At 40.9% G+C, this 13661-nt stretch overlaps 2 protein-coding genes across 3 annotated transcripts; both read right to left on the bottom strand.

Moving 5' to 3' along the window:
- Positions 1-2035: 2035 nt before the first annotated feature.
- On the bottom strand, positions 2036-4030 carry cdk5r2a (cyclin dependent kinase 5, regulatory subunit 2a (p39)). Its single transcript, XM_056267028.1, has one exon. It carries the CDS (start codon positions 3590-3592, stop codon positions 2666-2668), a length of 927 nt encoding a protein of 308 aa, XP_056123003.1. The 5' UTR covers positions 3593-4030; the 3' UTR covers positions 2036-2665.
- A 332-nt stretch (positions 4031-4362) lies between these two features.
- Positions 4363-12051, bottom strand: wnt6a (wingless-type MMTV integration site family, member 6a). Of its 2 annotated transcripts, none has more exons than XM_056267046.1 (4): positions 11200-12051; positions 10428-10648; positions 8560-8849; positions 4363-6055 (listed from the first exon to the last, which is right to left on the bottom strand). In XM_056267046.1, the coding sequence occupies exons 1-4, from the start codon at positions 11274-11276 to the stop codon at positions 5594-5596; spliced, it is 1050 nt and encodes a 349-aa protein (XP_056123021.1). In that variant the 5' UTR covers positions 11277-12051; the 3' UTR covers positions 4363-5593. The 2 variants fall into 2 exon arrangements, with proteins under 2 accessions (XP_056123021.1, XP_056123020.1); XM_056267045.1 differs by having other exon boundaries at positions 8560-8885; positions 11200-12050.
- Positions 12052-13661: the final 1610 nt, after the last annotated feature.

The following is a 13661-nucleotide window of genomic DNA, read 5'->3' as shown; positions in this document are numbered from 1 at the left end:
AGCCTTTGGCATTCGCCAGGGACTAATCCCACATTCCCACCAAAGGTTTGACAGTCATCTTCAGTAAAATAGAAAGCCGAAAGAAATATTGTAAATTATTGATTGTCTGCTTCATCCTTTCTGTGGTCCTTGGATCTCGCTTCCAGCTGCTGGCGTTTCCACGGCAACCGCATTCCTACGGCTGCATCCGTATCCAGCAGACAAGAGTATATACACTTACATAAACGGCGTATTTAACAAGAATGATCTTCACATTGAAGGTTAATTCAAGAACAATGCCTAATTCATGCTTGCTGGTGCATTTCTTCATTGCATATCGCTTTAAGGGCTATACGGCTCAGCTCATTAGCATTCATATCTGACTTTGCAACCTCTCCTAATTCACTCTCTAGTCTAGAACATTGATTGAATATTGGGGCATCTGTGCAAATCCGTGCACATCAGTAATAAGGTGCTATACGTTTACGGACATATATTGTATCTAATCATTTAACTTTGGGCGTCCGGTTTCATACTGTATAGAGACAGATATTGTACGCGATATAGCTTTTCTCATCCCACGCTCGATCTGGATCAAACCCCTTTACTAATATAGTCGTTGCCATAGAGAGCGGAATGCGCCCGCAGAATTCCTATGTCCGACACGCGGCCGGTTCTGCAGCCTTCCGTCACAATGACACTTCTATCAGACTGCACCAAAATCCAGCCAATCAAATGTTCGAACTCCCGAACCACGTGCTTTATTCACAAATTCTGGGGGTTCTCTCGTTTCAAACCAGCTGCTTCTTACTCTCTCAATGACTCATGCACCCCTGAGGCCATTTTCACAATGAAGACGTTTCTCTTGAGGACTACCTGTACAGGAGAAAGTGAGCAATGTCAGTGGACTGTGTCCAGCCGTGTCACACACACACACACACACACACACACACACACACACACACACACGTTGTGTTTTCTGTTTTGTGTGGACTTTCCATTGACATAATGCTTTTTCTACTGTAGGCCAACAAACTGTATATTCTGTCCCCTTACACAATACCCCTAAACCATCACAGAAAACTTTTTAGATTTTCAAAAAACTTAAGTTAGTATGATTTATAAGCTGTTTTCCTCATGGGGACACACACACACACACACACACACAGCGCGCGAGCATACGAATGCATTTTAAACTAAACATTTTATTACCGAGGTAATCAAATCATATATGACGTTTGATGTTTTCAGGTGACAGCCAAATGTTTGTACTGTAAGACCAAGTAAACTGGTAGAATATTGATTTTCAATTTACTGTAACCTCTGAAACGTGATTTGTGAGAGTCGTTTGTAAGATAATCGACCGAGTTCAAGGTCCCCCATATTTTATAGATATGGAAGTACATAGTTTACATCTATATAGGTCTATTAACCTAACTAACGCGGAAACTGAAGGCGAGTTTCAGCACCACGGCTAGCGACCCCTCTTAAATACAAAAAGGGCCGATACATATTTATACACAGAACTTAGTCACGAACAATTGATTAAATGTAAGAGTTTGTTGTCCAGACTCAAATAAAACGATTTAGCACCTATACAAATATTGAAAAGCCTGAATTCAGGGAGTGCATTGAATTATGTTGTTACAGCACGCGCTCCTTATCCGACTGATTATCTTGCTCAAGCTGCAGTCATTTGCCTGCACAGGAATGACGTAAACCCTACACTGTTGCTCATTCTCGTGCATGATTGAAATTCAACTTTTACCAATGGTCGAGTTTTGTTAAAAGGTTAAAAAAGGAAATGCAAAGCATTTTCAAATAAATCAAACTCGAGTTTTGTTAAAAGGTTAAAAAAGGAAATGCAAAACATTTTCAATTAAATCAAACTAGCCTGTGGTCTATATCTGCATGCGATATTACGCCAGCGCCTGTCAAAGTCAGCAAAACCTTGATCATTTATGCCCATATTAAAAACGCATCAAAAAGGACACTTTAATCACGACCCAATGTGACTGTCCCCTTTTCACCATCAAAACAATAAAGAAGCGGCAGAGAGTCTGGGGGTATTTGTATTCATATATTTTCAAATATACAATATAAAACATTAAGTTTTATACTATGACAATTGGCACATATGACTGTAGAGAATCGTTTTGTTGTAAAACAGTACATTCAACGTTCAGACAGCATCAGGCGCCACAGGAGACAGGAGGAGAGTGTCTGTTGCAGGCCAGCACCCCGGACAGCTCAGCGTCGGTGACAACATCGTTTCTGAAACTAATAGAAAAATAAGACCCCAGCATTGACGCACAAGCTAATAATTTACATCTCTCGTTTTTAGCTCGGCACCAACAGCTCGTTATTATTATTTTTCTTCAAAAACCACAATGATGATACGAGTAGAATTCTTTAAGCATGCATTAAGTAAACTATGAAGAAACCCCAGATCGCGCTCGTGACATTCACTGGGTCATGAAGGTTGTAGCCTATTTTACACATGTGATAACGTAAACCCCCTCTCATGGAGGTGAGGCGAAATCCCCCTGTCCGTTTCCACAAACCAGCAATAGAGTGAAACACTCTTTGCGCCTTCAGCAGTCGGGCCTTACATTCATTTCACCCTTGAAGGAAGGGTGTGGAGAGGTATCAGAGAGCTTCTCTCTCCTTTTAACACAAGCCTAATTTAGCGGTCCAGATTATTATTCCATCTTCCGTTCGTATCGCTCGAGCCACCCTCGTTCTTGAGGTCTTGGAAGACCTCGGTGAAGAAATGCGGGTCGGAGTTGATCTGCAGCATTTTGGCACTCATTTTATCAATGATCCGCAGGGAGCGCTCCCAGAACACCTCCTTGTTGGTCTCCACCAGGAAGGGCTTGAGCGGGTACGAGATCTCGTTGCCCATGTAAGAATAAGCCAGGTACAGGCAGGTGAGAAAGGTGGCCTGCAGCTCATACTCGCTGGAAATATCCTCGGTAACCGCCTCCCGGCAGAGCAGGTAAACGAACACCAAGTTGGCAGGAGTGATGAAACCCTGGTCTTGCCAACCTTGGATGAGCAGTGATCGGTCGACGTTTCGGAACCACAGGATGATCTCGTTTTGGCTCAGCTCTTTGAGTTTGTAGCACCTCCTGCACATGAACTCGCTCAGGCAGCGAAGGAGCTCTCCTGTGGAGGCTTGCACGATGACTCGTCTAGGGGAGATGATGGAGCGACTGCTCGGTTGCCGTTGGACCGAAAGGAGCTGCTTTCCATTCTGGGATGCATTCTGGGTTTGATTGGATCGAAGGCTTTTATCCGGTACAGTAGGGACTGGCACTGCAAGTGGCCCAGATTTCGTCTTGCGCTCGGAGCCTGATTGAGATTTCTTAAGATTTTCGGTGTTTAGCTGGTCTACGGGGTTACTGATTTGAGAAACGGGTGGGTTCGGGTTCACTTTCTTGGCACTCTTCTTCTTGGCCGAGGCAGCGACTAACCGCTTCCACGTCAGAGCCGATATCAGCATCGAATGGCGCTTGAGGCTCTTCTCCGTCTTACCGCTAGCTCCATCCGTCTTCTCATCCAGAATCCCTCCTTTTCTGGATGTGGGAGAAATAGAGAGCACCGTGCCCATCTTTTCAACTGTCGACCAACACCCACCGGCCCTTCGGAATGCGCTGTCTCGCCTTTCGTCCCGTTGAGTGCCTCGGGGAGGTGCGAATTCAGAGTCACAGGTTCACGTCCATTTACGTTTCGCGTGACCACTGGGTATACAGTGGGGAAAACAGCTGTTGAGTTGATCAGGTTACAGTACCTATGTAATAATCGATGCTAGCTTCAGTCACACGCGCGCGCTCCGCCACTCCTTCTGCATCCCACTGCGCGCGCAGCCTCAGACAGCGGGAGCAATGGGCAGGACTTGTAATGTGTAGCCGGGCAAAAAAAACTAAAGGTACAGACCTGTAAACCGGGATAAGCCTCCCCATCTGCCAATCCTGATCCGAAGTGAAAGGACTGATGTCTGCTTTCACCAACCAGAGAAGCTTGAAATACATCTGCTCACATCTTATATGAGTCTGTATGTGGGTTAGACAGTCTCTTTCAGATTTCTATTTTTATACAAGGGGTCCAGAGAGTATTCCTGGATTTTTACCAGCAATAGAAAAAAAGTGTACCTCATAATTATATGCATGTGTTCAACCTGTCAGCTTGCAGGGTACATCTCTCTGACAGACACAGACACACAACCAATTCCCAATATATGTCTCACAGCTGGTAGAACGGTCAAGCAAAGAGACAGATAAAACAAGAAAATAGGGGAAAACAGATGATAGCAAGTTTTTCTTAATTGTGTATTTGCAATTGTATTGGACACTGTCACTTCAAAATAAACAATTTCAATGATTTAGATCATTCATACTTTTTAAATAGATACCATAACACAAATAAAGGGTCATTTAAACCCCTAGTGGTACATGGTGCATTACTTACAGACAGTAGCCTCAGACATTTGAGCAGCACTGATTCTTATGCTCATATGCTTATGCTCCACCTTGTGGACATTCATTTTTAGACAAACATAAAACAGCGTCTTAAAACATTAGCGTTGTGTATTATGTTTAGAGTTGCGCTGTAAAATATGGTAAACCTGAAAACGTTACAAAGCTACCTGATTGTAATGTATAAGCATTTTATTGATTCTGTGAAGACGTCAGAAGGCGACACCCGCACACACACATTGTACGTGTGTGAGTCGCATGTATAAGACCGGAGAATATGAGGCGTAAATAAAGTTGGAAAAGTGTTCATACATCCACGTCTACTGGCATCCTTATAGACGGCTCTACAAACATGTCAGAGTGATTATAACAAGGAACGATATTCCATTGATCATAACCTTAAATTTAGTTTTGTTGGTGTAACCTAATATATTTAGGTTGATTCACTAATGTTAAATAACATTTTGATGGGTAAAATGAATTATTAATTTAGATGTTACCGCATGGAGCACATTTTTGAGGTGACCTTTCAGTGTCTTGCAACAAACAAATGCTCATTAAAAGCATGGACAGGAAAAAGAGAAATTGCTGGAAAATGTCAAATTATAGACAAATGATTCATAATTAAACCAATAAATGTTCTAAATCAGTTGGGTACTGACTGTATCTTTAGGTTTGCCAGACAACAAATCAGTCAGGGATTCAGCACCTTGGACAGTGCTGAAATTGGTTCATTTTCAAATACCAAGAAAATGACCACAAGCCACAGATATTTGATGTGGCTAAAGTTTATAAGAGGATGTTTTTGTCTCAAATTTCAAGCTCAGTCTATTCCCAGGTATTGTTCTGAAAACACTGGAGAAAATCAATTATTTCTGTATACACTTATTTCTCTTAATAAAGGACCAGCAGGTGGCAGCATGACATGTGCTTGTTTTCGAAAGCAGACATACAATCCCAGACTCCCACCTGACTTTTAGATAATGCTCAGTCTTGTTTGCAATAACCAGCGGACTTGTTTTCACACGTCACTGCTTCCTTCTGCACAGAGGATGCTCCTCTGCATAGGAGAGAAAACAAATGTGCCCGTCTAGCTCAAAGAGGACTATCACAGATGCAATCTCCTCGAGTGGACTTCACAAGCAGAGGCTGACGTCCTGTCTCACAGAACATCTCTGGCACTGAACCTCACAGCACCAGTGAAACCGACACAGACAGTTTTCCTCGTGTTCCAGTGTGTAATCTGCAAATCCATTACCACAGCACAGGCTGTCACAGCCTCCCGGGCCTGTCTCTGTGCTGTTACACACACGGCCCTGTGTGCCTTCTGTACCGGTCCTTTGATTGGCCTGACAGAAATCAGGTGACTCAGCTGAATAAATGAGGACGGTTGCATCTAGGGGAGGGTTATCCGGATCGATGGGGACAAGCGATTTCCCGTCATTCCCACCCATCACGCGGACGGCCGTATGGAAGCTCTGCATGAGATAGTCGCCGACCTGACGGAAGAGAGGCATCTTCCTCCAGCAGCTGCGAAGAGTGCAGGAACCAGAAAGGCCATGACATTTACACTCTGTTCGCATCTGTATCTGTATGGCCTGTGCACACACATGACAAGACAGAAAAGTGATAAAGTGATTTCTTTCTTCATGCGTGCATCTGTCCAGCATTTCATGCAGTCTCTTAAGTTAAAGTCACCATAAAATCAAAACTGACAATTGTTTGTTTTGTATGGAAAATTGCAGCATTTATAATAAATGATTTATCCGTGGACATCTTTTTTTTATCCATGTGCCCTTGTAATCTTTAATCAAAATAACTTCCCCTCCCTCTTGCAGTGACATCTCTTCTCTTCACTGATGAGGTGTTTACTGGCGTGAGGGCGGGGCTACCTGTCACTCACATGACATCACAGCAATTGCATTTCACAACCATCCAATCAACTCCCGATAGACAAAATCAAGTCCCGGGCTACATTTTTTTCTTGTTCAAGCAGCCGATATATATCATAATAGATCAGAAAAGACTATGGCAACTTCTGTTTCATGCCAGAGTATGATTAGACATGTTTAGTTAATGGTCAAGTATAGCGCTTTATACAATACAGATTGTTTCAAAAGCAGCTTCACAGTAAAAAACAGAAAAAAATACATTTTGCAAAATTCCTCAATTATTAAACAAATTCAATTTCAACTGTAAAGCAGCTCAACAAAAACAAAAGTGTCATTGTTCAGCTGAATTTAGTTTAATCCTGATTTAATTTAGTTCAAGAAAAAGTTAAACATGTATTTTTTGTATTGGTCTAATCAAATATCTTGGTTTCTGCTTTAAACCTGGTTCCTTCAGTTTATCTAAACGCAAACAACACTCCCCATATAAAAATATTACAGTAAAAGAAATCATTTTAATGTTTAAAAAGTACTTTTGCTTGACAGTGTTGATGTGAGGAACATTACCGGCTGCAGAAATGTTGGGTTTTATAAATTTTTCTGGTGTTTTTTGTTGTTGTACAAAACATATGATGTTTTATACACTCACCTAAAGGATTATTAAGAACACCATACTAATACTGTGTTTGACCCCCTTTCGCCTTCAGAACTGCCTTAATTCTACGTGGCATTGATTCAACAAGGTGCTGAAAGCATTCTTTAGAAATGTTGGCCCATATTGATAGGATAGCATCTTGCAGTTGAAGGAGATTTGTGGGATGCACATCCAGGGCACGAAGCTCCCGTTCCACCACATCCCAAAGATGCTCTATTGGGTTGAGATCTGGTGACTGTGGGGGCCATTTTAGTACAGTGAACTCATTGTCATGTTCAAGAAACCAATTTGAAATGATTCGAGCTTTGTGACATGCTGCATTATCCTCCTGGAAGTAGCCATCAGAGGATAACAGCAGAAACAATGCTCAGGTAGGCCGTGGCATTTAAACGATGCCCAATTGACACTAAGGGGCCTAAAGTGTGCCAAGAAAACATCCCCCACACCATTACACCACCACCAGCCTGCACAGTGGTAACAAGGCATGATGGATCCATGTTCTCATTCTGTTTACGCCAAATCCTGTCTTCAACTGTCCAATTTTGGTGAGCTCTTGCAAATTGTAGCCTCTTTTTCCTATTTGTAGTGGAGATGAGTGGTACCCGGTGGGGTCTTCTGCTGTTGTAGCCCATCCGCCTCAAGGTTGTGCGTGTTGTGGCTTCACAAATGCTTTTCTCCACACCTCGGTTGTAACGAGTGGTTATTTCAGTCAAAGTTGCTCTTCCATCAGCTTGAATCAGTCGGCCCATTCTCCTCGGACCTCTAGCATCAACAAGGCATTTTCGCCCACAGGACTGCCGCATACTGGATGTTTTTCCCTTTTCACACCATTCTTTGTAAACCCTAGAAATGGTTGTGCGTGAAAATCCCAGTAACTGAGCAGATTGTGAAATACTCAGACCGGCCCGTCTGGCACCAACAACCATGCCACGCTCAAAATTGCTTAAATCACCTTTCTTTCCCATTCTGACATTCAGTTTGGAGTTCAGGAGATTGTCTTGACCAGGACCACACCCCTAAATGCATTGAAGCAACTGCCATGTGATTGGTTGATTAGATAATTGCATTAATGAGAAATTGAACAGGTGTTCCTAATAATCCTTTAGGTGATTGTATATATGATGCATATCTTAAAAAGTGACAGGTCGTCCCGTTCTCGCGCCTGTAAACATCATCAGAGAAGAGAAGAAAGGTTTACTTTGATTAAAGTATATAAATAAAATAAAATAATGATGTGCAAGGATAAATCATTTATTATAAATATTGCAATATTGCATAAAAAAGAATTTTCAATTTATGGTGCAATTAAATAAATAATAAAAAATTAAAAAAGAGGAAACACTTCAGTTGTTGAGGGAATGTAGATTTGACAAATTTCTCTCTTCTGACTGCTGCAGTGCAGTCCATACATCTCCCTGTAGTTTTTTAAACTCTTAGAAAGTTATGGAAACCCAATAGTGTATTTTTTTCTTTTTCTAAAGCAAGGGGAATGCAAAAAATATATTTACTACGATCTCCTATGTACCATGCTATTCCAAACCCAGAAATATAAACGTACCAGTCTTCCTGCCTCATTGTTGTGCAGGTCAATAAGGGTCCTGATGTCACTTTTGCCTTTTCTCTGCCTGGTGTCCATGAACTGACGAGACTTCTCATTGCCAAAGTCCACATCATCTCCACAGCCCCCCCATTCCCAGCGCCCATTTTGGACAGGTGAAGCCTGGATAGGTACCTCCTCTGGCTGGAAGTCCTGGTGAGTTTGAGAGGAACTCTGAAGGGTCACACAGCCGCACTGTGGCAGCGCCCCCTGGCTGCAGGCTTGTGTTACTGCATGCATCACCCCAGCAGCTGTGATGGCATACAAAAATGCAGTTTCCCGGATATCTAGAGAACAGTTCATAGAACCTTAACTCAATGAGGAAAAATCTACAGTTTGTCCAAATACAAAACCTTACATCTGAAAAAGTGCATTGTGTCGTGTGGATCATGCTATGCGTTTGATTATGATCTCTATCTAACCTCTTGTTTCAGAGTAACAGCCCATCCCACTTCTAAGAAGATCATGTAAAAATCTAAGGAATTGCCACATTAACAATAACTCATTTAGCAGATTCACATTCCTCACACATCTCCGTTGTCTAGACCTGCCTCAATACACCACGAACTGCCAAAAGAGAATTTTTCCCCTCAGTGTAAAGGATTCCTCCAAGACACACTCACTCTTGGTATCAAATTTACATGTAAACAAGTCAAACTTATAAATTGCTGAGCTTTGGCAATCGGCATGTCATGTTTGGATTAAAAAAAAGAGTAATCCTCATCTCACTCTCATTTAAACATATGCACTGCAAGGTCCAAGCTACTAATAAAAGCTTTAGCTCTGCTGCTTTTTTCTTCAATTATGTTATGTGTCATGTAGGCCTAACCATTTTCATGTTCAAATTGACATAGTACAATCATGCCCTCTAACGGCCATGTGGCTAACTACATGTGTTAATGAAGCATTCCTCTACTCTTAGAGCCATGATTGCCAGAAAATTCCTTTCAAATGTACAAACATGCCAAATCGAACTCAGCAATGACTAAGCAATCAACTAAGTCTGCACAAGCATCGTTTGACATGTCAAAAAGTCCCAGCCAAAAAACAACAACAACTGTCTTTCTGGGAAATACGTATTTGATTAATGGGAAATTTGTGTGCTTTTTGCTCAAAACTACATTTTCAACCCAATGGGGGATCGAAATGATGTTCTGGGGAATTATGACCCATAGGAATTAAACATAGGAAGGAAAAAAAAAGGAACTCCTATTATGCAAATGATAATTACAAATAGAAGCCAATTGGAGCACGATCTGCAACACTAGTTTTGTTGAACAAGGTTATTGCTAATCAGTTGGGCTGACTGCATCCATTTTATCTTCTTTTTGAGTTTCTTGAGTTTCCAAATGTATACATATATATCATGAGAAGCTTTTTTTATTTTGTTCCTCACCATAGGTGCATGGTGAACCAATTCTAAGGAATGTGATCCCTCTTTAAAAACATTTAAATAGAATGTCATGAAATAGTTACGTGTCGCCTATCAACAACCTACACATTCCAGCATAAACGCTCTTGTTATTAAAGTGGTTATGTTCACATTTGTTAAAATTATGTTAAAATTTGAACAGGCAAGCATATGCGTGATTTGGCGTGGCAGCCAGTTCGAATAAATAGCCTGCCTTATCCATACCTAATGCAGCAAAACGTACGTTTTCTTCTAATTCTGAATGGATAATCGGATAGTGTGCATAAAAGTTTAACTTTATTACCATATTAGTTTAAATGTGCTGGTGAATTTGGCCAAAGCCCCTGTTCATTTTTGACCCGTGGCCAAGGGAAGGCCATAACCCCAGCCTTACACTCGCTCCACCTGTGTTCCTCACCTTGTTGCAGGATCTTGGCCAGGTTTCTGCTCTGGCTGGTGCAGTTCCAGCGACGGTTGTGGAACTGATGTTGGCATTCTCGTATGCCCAGCTGGGCACCTTTTGCCACTTCTTGAATGATCTCAGGCTGAGACTGGCACAGGTCGGCATGTCTGCTTCCCAAAGTTCTAGTCTTACGGCAGATACTATTGGGATCCATGACTAAAGGGTTGCCATCCACCCTGTGGTGCAAAAGAAATGGGAATAGCTAGAGCACATGTACATATATCAATTTCCGCACAGACACACTCACACACATCCAGACAAAATATTTCCAATTTCTACTGATAGTATTTGAGTGTCTTCTCCAACAAAGAAATTAAGAGAAATTCTTGAATGTTTTTATTTTTCTGTTTTTTATACAAAAAAACTGCAATGTGATTCTTATTCACTCAAGAGCATTATTTCTCTTTCACTTGACACACTCTCCTCCCTCCTTTCATCCTTTCTGTCATGACCCACACAGTTTTTTCCCCATTAATAAACCATTTTTCCCACATCCTTCATTGCCTCTTGTTATTTAAAAAGGCCTGTTGAACCTGAATGCACAGTCATACATTCTTACGTTTATTGGTGTAAATAACTTGATCAAATTGATTCAAAACGGACGTTTTAGTTTGAACAAAAGCTGCTTGTTGCATTCGTCTTCATAAAACGTAATCATGCAGCTCAATGAGACAAACAGAACAAGAATAGCCTATTAGCAGGCAGGAATAAAGCCACCTCAGCTTACCTTAGTTGCAGAGGTATGGGAGTCGTATTGAGGACAAAAATGAACAAGAGGACGTGTTTTTGCATTGAGAGCATCATCCAGGGATTTAGATCCACAAACGGGTCAAATCTACCTGAAACTGTTCCAACGATGTGTCCTTGGTTTGTCGGCGAATCTTTGAACTGGCATCATATCCAACAATGATCGAGAAAAGCATGAAAACTTTTTAAATGCACCGCTGAGACACGATTAAAACTAAGTTTAGACCATGTGGTGCGCAAAAAGTGGAGGCACGAGGACAAATAAATCCTCGCTGCTTTTAACAAATATTCCTCTTCTTTAGTGGGATAAAACAACTGGCATCACATAAGCAAGTTTTCAGTGAGCGTCCTCCGACTAGAAGCCGCGCGACTCACTTCTGAACAGCGCGTCTGTCTTATCTTATTAACATCTATTGGCACGCGCGCATTCCACCTCTGTTGACGTAGCGTCAGAAAAATCCCTGTCAAGTCAAAAAGTTTAAGAGTTTGTAAACAAACGGCGCAGAAACCCTACGTGACACTTATTGAGTTGATGTAAACCCGCACAGCCCTTATTTGTTTTGGAAACAGAAATGATTCCCATGGATTTATGTCAAGCAGAAAACTCGCCTCGTTATGTTTTCGTTTTGTTTCTCGTTTTCATCAGGCCTTAAATTGAAATTAGTGTTATGATGTCCAGCTGTCGTTTTTGATATGTTTTTCATAAAGTGTTCTCTTGCCTGTGTTGACCTTGGCAGTCTTCTTGGCCCTACAGCTATATCAGTATCCTGTGTTATCAGCCAGAATTTGTCTGTTAGAACATTTTCAGGCCAGATTTGAAATGTCCATGCCAATAATCTTCCCATCAAATTTCAAAATTCGTTGCTTAATCGTCTTCTTGTTTGTAATATCAAATTTGGATAAAACTCATTTTATAAGAGTTCTAATCTTTCTCTCTGGGCAATATTGGGATGGATTGAGAAGTCTTTTATGGCCATTGATATTTTCTTGCCCCCCCTAGATGAAAATGACAGCATAGTGAGTTCATAAATTGGCAGACTGTGACAGTAGCTTGGATACAACACACACACACACACACACACACACACACACACACACACACACACACACACACACACACACACACACACACACACACACACACACACACATGCACTGGGTTTTCATGCTTTATGGGGACTTTCCATTGACATAATGATTTATCTACTGCTGTATATTCCATCCCCTACCGCCACGCATTACAGAAAACGTTCTGCTAAATATTTATTTAATTATCAAATATTATACAATATTTCAGTAAAAAACATAAAAGAAAAACATAAAAATGCTATCTTTTGAATGCTATCTTCTTAAAAAAAAATTGCACATTTTCAGTAACAATAACCAACTTTATTGTACATTTCTTGTTTGTGATGAATTTACATAAAATCCCTTTAGTCCATTTAATTATAACAATTCTATACTATTTGGACACAGCTCGCTCTTGGTAAGTATCAGGAAGGAAACCCATAATAAAAGGCTCTATGCCAATATGGCTTTTCCTGCTAATAACACTGTTGAAGAGACAGAAGCATCTCCGATCATGTGATCTGGGCTTTCCGAGGGAGGCGGTGGCATAGCGACATTATTTAGTAAACTCTGCCATACATTCCTTGCATTTATCCCAGAGACAGTAAACAGCCTCAGTGTTCAGATGAAAACTGTGATCTGTGAATGAACAATGCCTGGCTCAGGGCCCCATACACTATGATGGCTTACTGTGAATACCACAACTGTGGGCCTGGACAATCTAAAAGGCCTTTGACCTTCAAATCAACCCGTATGGCTTTATTCATTGTACTTTTTTGGATGAACAAGTGGATATTTGGGGGAAACTGAATAAAAGTTTCATAAAGTATCTTTGCAGTTATATAGGTTTTCAGTTGGTCCACTAAACCTCAAGGTGGAATTATAGATCTCACATTTCACATTTATTTCAATGTTCCATTTTATCTTTTTACAACATTTTTAAGATGGAATATATTTTTATTAGATGAATTTCCGCACGTGTCTGTGTTCATATTACGGTTTATAACTATGTTGCAAAACATGAGCACATCTTCTCCTAGGAGTAATTTCTGGGGCCATTTGAAGGCACTCAATTTAATGAATTACTGCCACCTAGTGGAAGAATAAAACTACTACATATACTTCAAAAAATATTTTTACAGTTCTCTTGTACTTGTGCATTTTTTAATGAATATTGTGTGATGATGTTAGTTTCACCTAAACAGCTACAGTAGATCAAATGTATCCCAGAGTTCAATGTTGAGTTTGCAGGATTTGTAAGAGCTTTACTAGTTTATCATATTTAAGGCAAAGCAGGTATAGGCTATGAGTACGCAGACAGAATCACATCAAATGTAATATTTCCAAAACAAAGGCACTTTGGGAAACAAGTAT

This window comes from Rhinichthys klamathensis, unplaced genomic scaffold (genome assembly GCF_029890125.1).
Source record: "Rhinichthys klamathensis goyatoka isolate OS25496 unplaced genomic scaffold, OSU_Roscu_1.1 h1tg000254l_1, whole genome shotgun sequence".
Classification (NCBI taxonomy): Eukaryota; Metazoa; Chordata; class Actinopteri; order Cypriniformes; family Leuciscidae; genus Rhinichthys; species Rhinichthys klamathensis.
Note: the sequence above shows the minus strand (reverse complement) of the source record. Positions and strands in the feature narration are given on the sequence as shown.

Bases quoted from the DNA above. Each gene is read 5' to 3' on its own strand.
- wnt6a (XM_056267045.1), bottom strand. From the start codon at position 11,276: ATGATGCTCTCAATGCAAAAACACGTCCTCTTGTTCATTTTTGTCCTC. The intron at 8,886-10,427 runs GTGAGGAACACA...ACTGTTCTCTAG, and splicing joins GGCCAAGATCCTGCAACAAG to ATATCCGGGAAACTGCATTT. The intron at 6,056-8,559 runs GTACGTTTATAT...GTGTGTGCACAG, and splicing joins ACAATGAGGCAGGAAGACTG to GCCATACAGATACAGATGCG.
- cdk5r2a (XM_056267028.1), bottom strand. From the start codon at position 3,592: ATGGGCACGGTGCTCTCTATTTCTCCCACATCCAGAAAAGGAGGGATT.